The 15,569-nt window shown below is 36.3% G+C and overlaps 1 protein-coding gene across 2 annotated transcripts; it reads left to right on the top strand.

Annotated features, from left to right (window-relative positions):
• Positions 1-161: 161 nt before the first annotated feature.
• Positions 162-15,277, top strand: tmc5 (transmembrane channel like 5). 2 transcript variants are annotated; one of them, XM_038290737.1, is made up of 21 exons: positions 162-322; positions 695-838; positions 1,498-1,655; positions 2,094-2,171; positions 3,756-3,872; positions 3,999-4,101; positions 5,461-5,542; positions 5,635-5,895; positions 6,911-7,053; positions 7,157-7,301; positions 8,303-8,455; positions 8,742-8,908; positions 10,705-10,780; positions 10,859-10,956; positions 11,053-11,148; positions 11,253-11,328; positions 13,566-13,699; positions 13,797-13,973; positions 14,222-14,300; positions 14,410-14,502; positions 14,595-15,277. In XM_038290737.1, exons 2-21 carry the CDS (start codon positions 768-770, stop codon positions 15,171-15,173), a joined length of 2,886 nt encoding a protein of 961 aa, XP_038146665.1. In that variant the 5' UTR covers positions 162-322; positions 695-767; the 3' UTR covers positions 15,174-15,277. The 2 variants fall into 2 exon arrangements, with proteins under 2 accessions (XP_038146665.1, XP_038146666.1); XM_038290738.1 differs by lacking the exon at positions 162-322 and having other exon boundaries at positions 706-838; positions 1,536-1,655.
• Positions 15,278-15,569: the final 292 nt, after the last annotated feature.

Below are 15,569 nucleotides of genomic sequence, written 5' to 3'. Positions count from 1 at the left end.
CCAAGCAACAAGTATAAATCCCTTATCAAACAACTCTCAGCATGCTCCAAATAAAGAAACTAATTAAATGTTCGCAAACATGGTTTAATTATCTTACACATGAGGAAGTGTCACAGACTCATGTGCAGCACTCAGAAGCAGTGGACTTTCCCTTAACAGGTCAGTCAACACTTCCTGATAGACAGAGAGTATGTTATCTCTCTAACTCAGTGTCCTCCAGCTCAGCTCACAGGTGTTCATCACATTCATCCTGCATGGACTGCAACTGTACCAACTTCCTGTCAGAGACATTTTTTATACTGACTCCACTGGATCACTAAAGGTAAGAAGAGTTTTTCTTTTAAACAATATTTTCCCTTTTATACTGTTAAACATAACATAATTTCTACAGTGCTACCCGCCCAGTTGTATTGTTTGTTCCCCTGTGTGGCAGAAACCAATCCCCCTCAATGAATTAATGATGAACAGATGCGGATCAGAGCAGAGGATTAAATTACTCTTGATTCCCTCTGACAATATAGCTGTCACTCTACTTAAACCCACTCGGTTGAAACATGTGATGGTGTTTGTTTAGGTCAAAGCTGAATGAGGGCAACTTAATAAGGAGAGCTAAAAAACTTCAACAGATAAAAAAAATATGAGGCGCAAAATGTTTTGTTCATTTAATTTGAAATATTTCTGTCTTTTTTCTCAGGACATTATCAAGTCTTGACTAAAAGACTCCCGTTTTGGAAGATTGGAAGGCTCTGCTTTTTGTGGATCTAGTGATGAATTACGGTCACGGCGGGGTTTTTAACCCAGCCTATCACGACAGTGAGACGCTGGAAATTGACAGAAGGTTTGTGTGATCAGCTGTTTTTTCCTATCTTCTTTTTGTGTAGAATAGCTGAAGGAAATTCTGAAGGAAATTTGACCATTAAAGAATACATCTTTCCATAATTTCCATTCTTAAGAAAAGGCGGATCATTGGGAATATCCTCAAGAAGGAAGTAGCTATGAATATAAAATTTGTGCAATTGCATTTTACAATTAAATGCTTACTTTCATGACATGAACTTAAAGTTTAACCTTTTAAGGTGCTGTTTTCCTAAAATTCAGAACCAATAAAAATACCGTCTCACCTCCTTTCATGTAGAACATGCAAAGGATGCTAATACAAATATATATATATATATATATATATATATATATATATATATATATATATATATATATATATATATAGATAGATATATATATATATATATAGATAGATTTCATAAATGCCTCTATTTCAGAGTTTTATGAAATCCTGTGCTTAAACATGCCCATAATTTTGCATAAAATACATCGAAATATTTTCAGCTAGAAATTTTCCTGTCAGCATTTTATCTTCAGAACATTTCCTGCACGAAACATCATGCTCATGCATAATCATAATCATAAACATATCAAGCTTTATTGGAGCAATTCATTTCTTTTTCTTCTTTCAACGCAAAATGTCTTTATGGTAACTAGATTTTCCAGAAAACCACCGCATGCCAATCCTTATGCAGGAGATGACCCAAATGGTGCTGAATGGAGAGCACCCAGAGAAGGATGGGGTGGGAGAGTAAACATCCCTATGGGGCCCATGTCCACACACACAGGAAGTCCTTCATGGCAGCATGACCTCAGTAAGGGAAACTGAAGGATTAATTTAGACCTTGTTTTTTGCCGCTTTCACAACACCTTATTTAACCAATGAAAAGTTAGAATAACTGAAGAATCTGCTTGCTCTTATAAGTTACAGCTAAATTACTGTAGAAGTATGTTGCTTACAATTCTGTTTTGTTGTGCAGAACATGAAATATCTTGTTTATAAACCCACATGCAGCCACACAAATTCATTATGAAAATATATTCACAACTTTTGTGGATATTGAGTTGTAGATACAGTACTAAAACTGAATACTACATTTGACATTTAATGTTAGAAAAATATATTTTTGGAAATTCAAGCTACTGCCATTGTTTGGTATTTTTAATTTGGGACTATTTGTTTGCTTGTTTCTGTGTTTATTTGTGACGTTGTTTTATTGGTGTGTTCCTCTCTGCACCTTTGTATCATTCAGGTCACAGCACATTTCAGATTGATCAAGACCGTATGTACGATCGATTACCACCTGTTCGCCCTTATTCCTCAGCTGCAGGTAGTGCATTTTACCAATTTAACATCTACAATTTGCAATTTATTCATTTATCTTTGGTGGAATTATAGAAATCTATTTCTTTATGTCTTTTTGTGATTTGCTCGCTAGATAAACATTGATTTATGTTTGCCCGAAGTTTGTCTTAGATGATTAACTTACTTAGAAGAACACACTGGATAATCATTGACGAATAGTCACACACTATCAGCAAGTACAAGGAAGCAGGCAAAGAAATGAGAGCTCAAGGACTTTAAGTTTGATTGAAATACTCATAGTTGCCCTGGTATTGCTCCTTATCTTTTACACCTATTTAAAATGTGTGATAAGATGTTTTATGAGACCTCACATGTGGAGAAACAGCATTTTGTGAAGCCAAGTCCTGCTGTTTTCTGTGCTCAGCTTTTGCAACGTCACTGAGTACTCTTGCAGGTGATGGGACAGAGTACAGAGTAAGGAGAGGCTGGGAAATACAGTATACTGCCTGTAGTACGAGGATTCACTCGACTCGGTATGCTGGATAATTAAAAAATGAAGTTGATCAAATTAGGTTTCTTACACCAGCTAATGCTTGACCATTATTTATCTAAAGAATTGTATCGTACAACCTAAAAACACAGCACAGATATGCTATAATATCATTATTCAAGCAAAAGATGACATGCTAGTAGATATTTGCCTTGGCATTCCGACTTACAAAAACCATGGAGGCCTACAATTAATATGTTTTTAAAAAGTATTTTAACTTTTAATGGATGTGTTTTTACACAGCTTTGATTCCCTTGAAGATGTCTGTGTCGACCCTTTTAGCATTTTAATCTTGTCTACATAATCTGGCTCATACTGTAGATTGTGTGCAGTTCATTAAACTACTATATCTGAATATGCAAGTTATTTAAGATAACTTGCAAGAACTTATTTTTTATTTGTATTTTTTGGTAGCATTAATTCATGGTAGATTTCAGTTTTTGTTTTTTGTTTTTAAATTGGGGTTTTCGAATTACGAGAAAAAAAGAAACCCTCAAAAATCAATGATAGTTCCAGCCAGGTTCCCTCCGGAGAACAAAAGATGTTTTATAAATAATCATTTGGCTTGAAAAAGTAATGAATGCAGATGAAGTTAATTCAGTTCTATTAAGGAAACCAGGGAAAGAAATATTAAAGAATTAACTAATTCAAAAATATAAAATCATGCCTGGCCTGCTTGGTAACGTTAATAGTGTAGTGAGATATTTTAAACAGCTTTGCTGTCATGGACTTTAATCAGAAAATAAAGATTATGGGGCATTATAGCTGACACGTAATTTCCTAAACAACTGTATTTATTGTTATGTCCTGTACAGCTGTTAGCGACAGTAATCATATTAGTCTGCACCTTTCTCCAACAGGCATATTTAGAACATATGCAAAGGCTAACCAAAAAAATCCACTGAGTTCAAAAAGTCAAGCATTTGTTACTAGCAGAGCAGAAATAAAAGAAAGTATGAAGTGATGTATATTTAAGTGCTGTGAATGTGACGTTTTTTTAAGTGTGCGTTTTAGGTAAAGGAACCCTTTGAAAGCATGCTTTTTCCCATGTTCATGTAGGCAATATGACAATGAGATGGAGAGGATTAACGATGAGACGAATGAGTGTGTTTCCTAATAGTGATCCGGCTCATGCAGCTTTCACAGAAGATGCCATCATGAGCGAGATGGAAAATGGTAAGGGCCCCTTTTCGGTGTTTTGTTACTGCGAGTGGAAAGTGTGCACCTGATCTGCATAAAAGGGGGGGGTGGTTCTTGAAAAGCTAATGGCTTGTGCTTGTCTTGTTGTTTCTTGTGTGACAGAGGAACAAGACCTTGTAAAGGAGCTTGTTGCTTTGTCAATAACGGAACAAATCAAGAAGATCCGTGAGCTACCAAGGAGCTTTGAAGAGAAGAAACATATTAGGTAGGTTGAGAGCAGCCCTGATGGAGTGAGGCCGATCCATTTGGTTAATCAGTAAACTTTTTTAGTAACCATAAAACGAAGCATTATGCAAATACTTGTTTAGTTGGAAATATTTCCATTGTGACAGAGCTTTAAAGAATGAGTAGGGCATTGTTAGAGTAGCACCCACATGGTATTAAGGTCTACTGATAAAACAGTCCTGAGCTGAGTTCACTTTTGTGTGAACTAAACCTCTGCAGCTGGGTCTTTAATTTCTTCCCATCCATCCATCCATCCATCCATCCATCCATCCATCCATCCATCCATCCATCCATCCATCCATCCATCCATCCATCCATTTTATTTATTAGATTCAGAAGGTCACTGGGTTCTTGGGTTTCTAGGTTAAAATACCTAAAATATATCCCTTCATGGCCATCTTTACTTGTGTGGCCTCTGAAGAACATAGTTATTTTTTTTAAAGAAACCCACCCAGTATAAAAAAGGGTCTGGTCAACTTTTATGTGGAAGTTCAGCTTTTTTTTTTTTTTTTTAATATTCTGTCAACAACATAACATGATTTGCCGTCAATGTCCTCTAATCTATCCCTAAAGGGTCTTGTTTTTTTTTGTTTTTTTTTTTTGGGGGGGGGGCATAAAATATAATTTATTACATTACTGGGGTGCGTTGTCTCACTTACTGACTGAATTTCTTCTGTCCTGTGGCTGAGTGACTCAGACTAACAGGCTGGTTTCTGGTCCAGGATGTTTTTCTTTTTATGGAACTTCAGAGAAGTTCTTATATTGGTCTCTGGTTCTGTCAACAAGCTAACCATTTTAACATTGTACTACCTCATGAATGGGTTGTTTTTACATTGCATAGTAAATCAGCCATCCATCCATTTTCTAACATGCTTACTCCCAAGTGGGGTTGCAAGGGGTGCTGGTGCCTATCTCCAGCTGTCAATGGGCGAGAGGCGGGGTACACCCTGGACAGGTCACCAGTCCATCCCAGGGCGCAAAGTAGATCAACCTATAGCTATTCTATTAACACAGAAGGTCCTTTAGGAGCGTGATGATAAGTTCTGATAACGGTCTAGCAAGAAAAGTTTGAAGTGACCTAGAAAAAAGTTAAATTAGGTCACTGGTGTAATTCCAATGGTAACCTGCAATATACTGACTATAACATTACCATCTTATATGATCAGGTAATTCCTTAACACCTGACCTATTTTTGACTGAGATATTTTACACAACTAAGGCAGCATCAGGAAGACATGTTTTCATACAGATTGAAACAAATTTTTACCGTTGTGCATTTTATCTGAGATTCAGAAATGAAAACGATTTGTGCCCTTATGTTATCAATGTATGTCTACAGGAGACAGGTAAGAGCACTGAAGTCTTCAGAACGGTCTCGCCAGTTCACCTGTTTGTCAAATTGCTCTAAAAATATGTCACTGGTGAGTATATCTCTCCATTTTCTTCAACTAATGTCCAAGTTATTTGATATATATACACTAACATGTATTATTTTTGCTTTCTTCTTTTCTAGTCGATGCGAAGATTTGGTTACAGTGTAAAATCAGCAAAGCAGACCCTGGAGCTTTGGCACAGCACCATGAAGGAGATTGGGGGCAAATTTGGCTCCAGTGTCCTCAACTATTTTGTGCTCCTGAAGTGGCTCCTCATGTTCAACATTTTCTCCTTCCTGATCAACTTTGGCTTCATTACCATCCCACTCCTTATCTATGACCATTCACCAAACACACCTGCAAACATGACCTTCAGAGGACTAGAGTTACTGACTGGAGCTGTAGGTGGATATATGCACTGATATTTGTTCAGAAATATTTTTTCAACAATCAAGATAATTAGTTTGAAGATTGTGACACCATTAGGAATTCCCTCCTGCATGAGATATAATATTCTATATATTTGAAAAACAGCTTGTTTTGAAGCAAGATGAAACAGCTAGCACTGGCGATGCATGTTATTGTACGTAGTGTCTGGTGCAAACCTTGATTATCAATACAGAAAAATACTTCAATATATTATTGGCTTACATTTTCTTATCAGTTGTCAGTCAAACAGGTCAGTATTCTGTCTGGAATTAACTAATCTTTAACAAATAACTACAGTTTATTTCTAAATAATAGACTGAATGCGTTATTCTTTTATCGATAACAAAAAACCCAACTTAAAGGTCTAGTGGAGGATTTTTGTCAATTTTTGGTAAGACCTGCTCTCTGCACTTAAAAAAAATTAAACCTGTACCTGCTCCCGAGAGGGCACGCCTATTGAAAGTGCAAGAGCATGCACAAGCCCATTTCTCCTCGTGCACGCTCTGCCTTAAAGTTGCTGCTTGCATCGCTCATGCAAGCTTACTTTCCAAAAGAAGATTAGCTTTTTTTCCACTATGTCAGACTCACAACCAGTAAGTGAAAAAGGTGGATGAGCATGTAGGACGGCCTTACGTAAATATATCACTAGAATGATTGACAATTAGGAGGGCCACTTATTTTGATGATCCACCTGGAAAAAGAACATCCTCCACTATACCTTCGAGGTAAACTGGCTTGAAATCAGCCTTTAATTTATTTGAAGCCAGAAAAACAGCAAGAACCAAATGTGGATGTAACTGAGAAAATTAACAATCTTTATTTTTGTGAGATTTAAAGAAAATAGAGCTATTTTTGTTTGCCAGCAAAAATACAGTACTCTATAAAATAATGTATGAGCTCTGTGTACTTACAGCTTTAGTTTGTGACTTAAAGCTTAATTAAACTAAAAAAAAAAAAAGTTTTGTTATTATTTTCTGGTTTCTTCAGGGGTATTTCAACTATACTATCATGTACTACGGCAGCTACAGCAATGAAACAGTTGATGGCCTGGTAAATTACGACATGAAGCTGGCCTATTTCTTCACCATCTCAGTCTATATGGTGCTTTGTGGAATCGTGCTCATTTTCAGGTATGTTGTTTATGCTTTAGTCAGACATTTACCCTGAAATTTCTAGGACTTATTTGTGCTGTACAGCCTACACATTTTACAATATGGCTTCATCCTAATGCAGCATGGCAAGCTCATTTAAGAAAAACTATGCCATGGCAGACCCATCATCAAACAGTGCATGGCAGCTTTTACACAGCTGGGATTTTAGCATTACCAATGAGAATGCAGTAAACCAGCGTAAGAACAACATACGAATCCAGCTAAAGGTAACTCCTACCCTTCTTGATGTATTCGATTTTATCTGTCAAATTATTCGCCTCAGGAGTAGTATTCAATATTCATAGACCATCAGACATATTTACATTTACAGCAACATCTGTTAGCATTAGTGTTTGAAATAGAGCACAGAGACATGCAGCTGCTATAGAATGATAGGGGCAATCCCCAGCTTGGTTACTTTAATTACAGAACGATTACAGTATGTCACTCTATGGAAGACCACACAGTTAATTGTTTCTGGTTTTGCAGAAAACTCTAATGATAAAGAGCAACTCAGGCATCTTCCTCATGAAGATGAGATTACTGTAGGTGTATCTGTGAAAGTAATTTTGCGTCTAGGAAGAACATAAAAGATAAAGGACTACTGGTGTAAAGTAGCTAATTGTAAAGATGTAAAGTAGCTTTTTTTTTTGCTAATTCTATCATATTTACATTTAAAAGTTAACAAATATTCACTGCCCCTTTTAAATAATAATACTATTTTTTTAGTTCCAGAGTGGAAAAAGTATCAAACACAAAATTTGTATTTTTGTGTGAATTGCAAGTAGAATACTTTCTTAATGGATTATATTGTGGGCCATCTCTCTAACTCGCATAGATATCTACACCTGCTCTGTGTTCACCTGTGTGGACAAAAATGTTCTCTGAGCTATTTATGAAAAGATACTGTGTCCGTCTTCGTGTAAACTAGGTCTAGGTCATATAAGTGAAATAATACAAGGGTGGGGTTAACTGGGGCACAGAGTTTCGAAGATATTATCACCTTTCTGCAAAGTCAACAGCTGCAGATCTCCTAATCTCATGCAGATTAAGCTCTATGTCACAATTAGGTTTATTTATATATATATCTATATATCTATATCTATATATATAGATATATATATATGTAAATGAAGAACAGTAAATATTTGGGTTCTATAGTCATTTGAAGTCTAATATATTAAGGTGCGTAATCAGTGTAATATTTGTTATCTTGCTACTTCTCCAGGAGTCTTTAGCGGAAAAGGCACACATAGAGCAAAAAACGCTTCCTGAAAAACTGCAGCAATATGGGATTTATCTTGGCTCCTGGCTTCTCTCAACGGGTTTAGCTGTTGCCTGTGGAGTTAGCATCTTCTACCTCTGCAAATATGAAGATAAGGTATGCAAAAGTCCTAGAATGATTCAATGCAATGTTTAATCTTTTTTTAATGATAATCCCAGCACTCGTTATCAAAATAGCAAAGAAAATGCCAAGAAATGGGACAGCCTGCACTGATTTTAAAGGCAATAGTTTAATGCTACAGCATCCTGCTGCTCTTATCTGTCTGTCATAAACCTACTAGAGGTGGTGTTGTAAGTCTTTTACCAGAAGAGTTCATTTGATTTACTTTGGTAGATAAGGTTTTATTATTGAGGACTAAATTGTTCCTCTTTTATCACTACAGCAGACGGTAGACACTGAAAGGTGGTCTCTACAACAGGAAGCTGAGACCCTCCTGGTTCCCTTTGTGGTGTCTTTGATGAATATGGTTGTTCCACTCCTATTCTCCCTCTTCAACAAGTTTGAACACTACTCCAGCCAGAGCAAACAGATCTATGCCTTGTTATTCAGGTGAAGTACTATTAGGGTGCTGAGTATCTATGCTAATATTGTGAACATTCTAAAGGTTTTGTATTGTTTTTCTATGTCTATTTCTTTTTTTAAGAATACATTTAAAATTTTGATTTGAGTAACACCGTTCTTTATTGTCTCAGAGCTTAGAATCGTGCAAAATCTGATTGTAGCAAGCAGCTTTGTCTTATCTAAGTTGTAAAGTCACAGAGTTAATAGGCTCTATAAACAGCCATTTGGTAGGCTCAAAACAAGGTGCTGCCTCTTAAAATACACATCTTCTGCCATTTTAAACTACGCCTAATTTAAGAAGTGCATTGCTAGCCACACAAAGGGTTCATTCAAGGTGTATACTTCTGTTTATTTTACTTTTAAGTAAATAACTATTTGCATTTAAATCTTTAAAAAAAATTCATTGAAGACTGATTTTTCATGGACCCTCAAAAGCACTCTACATGTATATGAAATGTATTTTTCTTCTTTAGTGGCATCAAACTGGGGATTAGATTTGTCCTTTCTTGCAAAAAACAAATAAAATTTGTGGAACTGCCCATAGAAGCCCTCTTTTTTTCTTTTCTTTTTACACTTCACTGCCCATAGCATTAGCCTTTGTTCAGTTTATGTCAAAGCATCTAGACTCTTTGCTTGTCATGTCTTTTTTTTTTTTTTTTTTTAAACATCATTTTTTAACAATTTATGTGCCGGTCTGTGGGACATTAGACTTTGTGCAGCAGTCTATCAGTGTTCTGCAGATGTATCTAAACTGCTCTGTCGTTTGTTTCTGGATTTCTTCTTTAGTAGGTGGTTTTGGGTGGTATTTATCTCATATAGTGCTGCAGTAGACAGCAGACAAACTCCAAGGATCTGACAGAAACATTGCAGTTAATAGACCTTGACTTTGTGAAAGTCTTTTTTTGAGAGAGGCCCTGATCTGCAAATGGGAATAGGCAATATGAAAGTCCAGGAGAGGCACATCTTGGTCTCTAAGGACCTATAGAATTGAGATGACACAAATGCTGAACCCCACTACCTGATTCATCATTGCAATATCTGCTGTAGAAGTGTTTCTTTTTTGTGCCCTGCCCTCTTTGGCTTACAAATCTGTCTGTTTTGCTTTACAATCACTATTATCTATTATATGGCCTGTTCTGGATCTTTAAACTTCAAATCAGGCAGAAAATAATCAGTGCCGGTGTTGAACACCTTTGTCAGTTGATGGTGTTTTCCACAATGGTGTCAATTACAACACAGAGCTGGAATACAAAGGAGAACAGGACAAATACAGCTGCCTTTAGAGATAATTCTACACACATTTCCACAGCATCTTTTATACTCCAACTAAAGAGGCACAGTGATCTATTTATGAGACTTTTTTTTTTAGGTATTGCTTTGTCCATGAAGCAGTAGAATTAAGAAGACAATGGGGAGCAGAATAGTGTGGGAGATGGTCTTAATAATGTTATAATGAGATGAGCGAACCTAAAGGACAAAGGTAATCAGAAGGGTGCCTTAGGTGGGAAATCAACAGATGTTCACATCAAAACATGAACTGATCTTTCTGTTTATATTGTAAATCTGGGTCTACAAAAAGAGATATAACTTCAGGCTAACATGAAGGTAGCAAAACAGAGAAATCGGCAGTGTAGTTTAGAAATGTGCTTTTTAGTTACAACAAACAGCAGGGAACTGGTGTCATATTTCCTTGATACGATCAAGATCATTTGTTTAAATGTTGTACTGTTCATTTAACTACATCAAATATTAGTCCATCATATCTTTTTTATTTTCCATCACAGAAATGTCTTACTGAGGATCTCCATTTTGGGAGTTTTGTGTTACCACTGGATGAATGTGGTTCCTCTGAAATTTACAGTACGTATACATGTATGTTCCTTTATGTTTTTACACATTGTTGGAGGTTTATTCATTGAAGAAATTTTTTTATCTCAGTGCTGGGAACCAATGGTCGGACAAGCTTTGTACCGTTTGGTCATCGTTGATTTCATTTTTCTGATGTTGGGATCCTTCTTTGGAGAGTTTCTCAGCAAGTGAGTACCAATGCTTTTTTACATCTATGCTGCAGTCCCTGAACTACAGGGAGTTATTGTTGAAGGATGACTTCACTTCCCATTTCTTTGTGACAGTGTTATTGGGACCAAAATACAACCGCGACTGGGTGTACCAGAGTTTGACGTAGCCAGAAATATTTTGGAGATCATATACGCCCAGACTTTAGCCTGGTAAATACAACACATTCAGCAGCATTTTATTTGTTACAGTAGGTTTATTTTCTTATATTCTTAGGAGGAAGTAATGTAAAGGTTAACACTTTTTCTCTTGCTAGGATTGGAATCTACTTCTCTCCTCTGCTACCTGTCATCCAGATTCTGAAATTCTTCATCTTGTTTTTCATTAAAAAGGTAAATGTTGATTTAGGGATTTGTGAGCCTGCTTTATATCCTGAACACACACCTACACTGAACTGACAGAAACCCAATAGGACTGCCCTATTCAACCTTTAGCGTCTCATGTTACTCATTGTTCACATTCCAGTGATTAATTTAAATCCTTTCATCACTTTGATAAAGACATATTGGTGTTTTGTGCTTTGGTTTTTCAATTATGAGGATAATCATTCATGGTCTTTGTTAAACAATTCACTGTGGTTCTTTTGACAAATGTTCGATATACAAACTGAATTATCTCTAAAGTCAGGATTTTCAAATTATCATGTTAGGTGGAGGTTTGAAGGATCGAAATGCAGAGCCAGAGGCAAAAATAACAAAACATAGAAAACCAAAAACTAGAAGGGTTCAGGGAAAACACACATTAGGATCAAGAAACGACAAGGCACCAACAAGAAGAGGACGTGTATATATGGAAGTTAGAAATAATGAGTGGACTAATTAGTTAATGAGGAACAGGTGTGGACAGAAGTATCTAGAAGGGAACTAGGAGAAGGAGACTGACACAAGAGGGTAACAGAGGGTAAACAAGAAATACATTAGAACTCAAATACAATCAAAACAACTAGAATAACACAAAATGGAAATATAACCAATGAAAAAAAGTTTTTAATACACAAACTTATAACTTTGAAAAGAAGATGCAATATTTGGGCTTAACCGGCTTCTTTAATGAGATGTGGCTAACTAAGTATGCAGCAGAGGCTGTCCTGTATATTCATGCAAAGGATAACAAGCTGCATAAGATACACAGCTGTGATGTATAATCTTAGAAATTAAATTACCGTTCTCATTTAGTTTTTTAAAATCTAAACCTGAAAGTATATACTTCTCAACAAAAGCAAATATCATACACAGGTATATAGGTAGGTAGTCGCAATTATAACCAACTTTGAATGGAATAAGGATTTAGTTTATTGTCCAAAGGCCGGGAAATCCAGCTGTTTCATGTAATGTAGTTTAAAAAAAAAGACATATTGAAGCAGCAGGTTCACACTGTACGCAAAAACGATAAAAATAGTAGAAGGACTTAAGAGATTATACAAATCTGAATCAAAAACAGGAATTAAAAACTAGAATAGACTTTAAACTAAAGAAAAAACCACATAAAAAATTATAATAATAACTTGGCTGCTACTGAAAGGGCATAAGATTACATTAAATAAAGAGTGCAACATGTAAAGCAACTGGAAACCCGTAAAAATATGCATCTCCGGCTGTACTTGGAAAAAAAGCTGCCGACCATTTACAGATGAAAGGGAAAATCAGTGCAAAAAGCAGTATGGATAAAATAATGTAAAGGAGCTCCTACTTCTTACTTGTTTTTGTAATATATCACATATGCCTACTTTAAAGCTAGAAACATGAATAGAAAAGTATTTAAAATCTGTTTAATGCTAGACATTTTATAGTCTTTTATACATTATATACGTAAGTTTTGTTATATCTGTATGGTGTTTTTTTCTTTTTAACTATCACTTGTATTTGCTCGCCACCAACCTGCCAATAGGTCTAAATATACAAATTAGACACCTAGCTGTTATCTCACATTGTGACCTGCTAGTCTTCATTAATATGTGTTTTTTTGTTTTGTATCAGTATATGCGCTACCAATTAAGGGTTTGGACTCACCTTTGTCATTTTTTAAGGCTTTCCTTTATTTCTGTTACTTTCTAAAATCTAATTACACTGGAAATGACAAAACGATGCAGCTAAATTACAATTGCAATCATTTAGCAAATAAAGAAATACCAAAAATAACTCAAAACATCTTTTATATTTCAGATTATTCAATATGCATCACACTTACATTGTTTTAATAATCAATGTGGCTGAACTTATATAATCCTTTGAAATACAACACAACTCAACGTGTCCACTGCATTTTGCACCATATTTATTTTGCACTGCAATAAACTATTTCATATTTATGCCCTTTTGCGCTATTATATACCATTATTTATAATGGTAATGTTAATTTCACTGATGTAAGCTGAATGCAGCGATATTTCGTTAAACAACAATAAAGTTTGTCTAAATCTAAACTAAATAAGGTAGTCGCTTAGAATACATTTCCAGCAGTCTTAAAGGAGTTCCCAGAGTTAGTAGGGGTCATTAGGGGCACGTAAATAAACTTTTACTGCTAGCCTACATTTCTACCTGTATACTGAAATTTTCCACTCCTCCTTCAGGTCAGTTTGACCCAGAACTGCCAGCCTCCACGGCGATCAGGCAGAGCAGCTCAAATGAAAACCATTATCATATTTCTCCTCTTCTTCCCTTTCTTCGTGGGTGCCCTGTCAATTGTTGCGTACACTTCCTGGAGGTAAATAAACATAATTTTACAGCTTGAAGGTAGCTCATTTATTTGATAACTTTGTCTCGTAATGAATATGATATCCTATTTCTAATCCAATCCTCAGTCTGACTCCCTCGGAGGGGTGCGGCCCTTTTCGGGGACTCAACAGAACGTTTGGTGTGATTGAAGGGTGGATAGATGATGTAGACAAAAACTTTCCTGGCTCTAAGTGGGCTGTATGGATCTATGACAATGTCATCAAGAGTGAACTGTTCTTCTTTCTTATCACACTCATTATCCTGTAAGTATTCATAACAGATATGTTTGCTGCAATTAGTTTGAGTCTTTTAATACATTTTTTTGACAGATAGAAGTTATGCATTTCTCTTTGTTGGTCTGTCACATCAGCCTGAATGTGAGAAGTTGTGACAGAATATGGTGACTTTTGGAGGGTATGAATGTTGCTGCAAGTGAGTCTGAACTGACTGAAGACTGTGCTGCACATTCATTTTGGCTGGTCATAGTGTAAATCTTGTTTCTGCTCTCCAGTGTCATCATATACATCTTCTGGCAGCTCGCTGAGGGCCGCAAGGAGCTCATCATTCTTCTCAGAGAGCAGATTGTTAACGTAGGCTCAAATTGTTTATTGCATTTTATTTAGTTCATTTTTCAGAATTATTTATAATGTTTATTTTGTTTTCCACTAATGTTATTTTTTAATATTTTATTTTCATTAGGAGGGGCAAGATAAGTCCTTCCTGTTAGACAGGCTTCAAAACCTGCAGAGATCTGGTCCTAAAGTGAATAACCAACCGAAAAAACAGAAAACTGTGAGTTTTACAGATGTTCCAATTCTAAATGTATCGGTTTACACATTTGTTTTTTGATACTTTATTTAATATGTTTTTTTTTTTTGTTTCAGCGGACCAAACCAGGTTCAGCTTTCTCTGGAAGTCCGTCCAACTCAAACGCAGTGGTTCAGGTTCTACTTGCTCGCCAGCAGGTGGAAGAACAGGAAAGACGCAGTGTCAGGGGGTCGTCAGTTCCATTAGACATATCTACCACTGATGCTATGACACAAGCCATTCTAGCACGTCAGAAAGCCGAAAGAGAGGATGAAAATGTTTATAACATTGCTGACGAAAACCCTCCTTCCCTCAATGCAGTCACACAGAGCTTGGCAGCCAGACAGAGGGCCGAAGAGAATGACCAATACTGGAGCACGACTAACCTTAATCAAAGTAACCCAGTTAATAGACTCAGTATGCGAGCAGGGCAAAGAGCTGAAGGGGGCAGGGGAGAGGATTCATATGATAGTCCATCCTCAGCATCAAATGTAATGGCACAAGTCATGCAAGCCAGGCAGAGAGCAGAGGAAGAGGAAAGGAATCAGTGGACCGGTGCCCCTGGGCAAAACCCCGCTCCTTCTGGCTCCAGCGCTCTCATCCAGGCCATGTTGGCCCGGCAGCAGGTGCAGGACGAATATGATGATGGTTACTGAACAAGAGCCTCAGACTCTATCCTCAACACAATGTTGGAATATATTTTTGTGGTAAAATCAAATATAGTGTTATATATCTAACCGAAATTTAAAAAATTTGATACTAGAAAAAGTCTAGAGTTGCACGTTCACCTTTTCATTTAAGCATTTTCTATTAGTATATGTTAAGTGTGTCTTTCATGCATGTATGGTGTTATAGAAATGATTTGTAGGGTTTATCATGTGCCATTTTTAGTGCATTTCTTGTAAAACAATCTTAAATCACTATAACGGCTGCACAAATGTTAGCAATCTAGAACTGTTACCTCAGAAGAAAAACCCTGTTTCACATCAACATGTTAACACTTTTTCTATGTGTTTAACTTGATTATCACCACTGAACAGTTCAGCATTTCA

This window comes from Cyprinodon tularosa, unplaced genomic scaffold, assembly GCF_016077235.1.
Source record: "Cyprinodon tularosa strain WSP-4 unplaced genomic scaffold, ASM1607723v1 ctg287, whole genome shotgun sequence".
Taxonomy (NCBI): Eukaryota; Metazoa; Chordata; class Actinopteri; order Cyprinodontiformes; family Cyprinodontidae; genus Cyprinodon; species Cyprinodon tularosa.
This window is presented reverse-complemented; position numbering and strand designations above follow the sequence as displayed.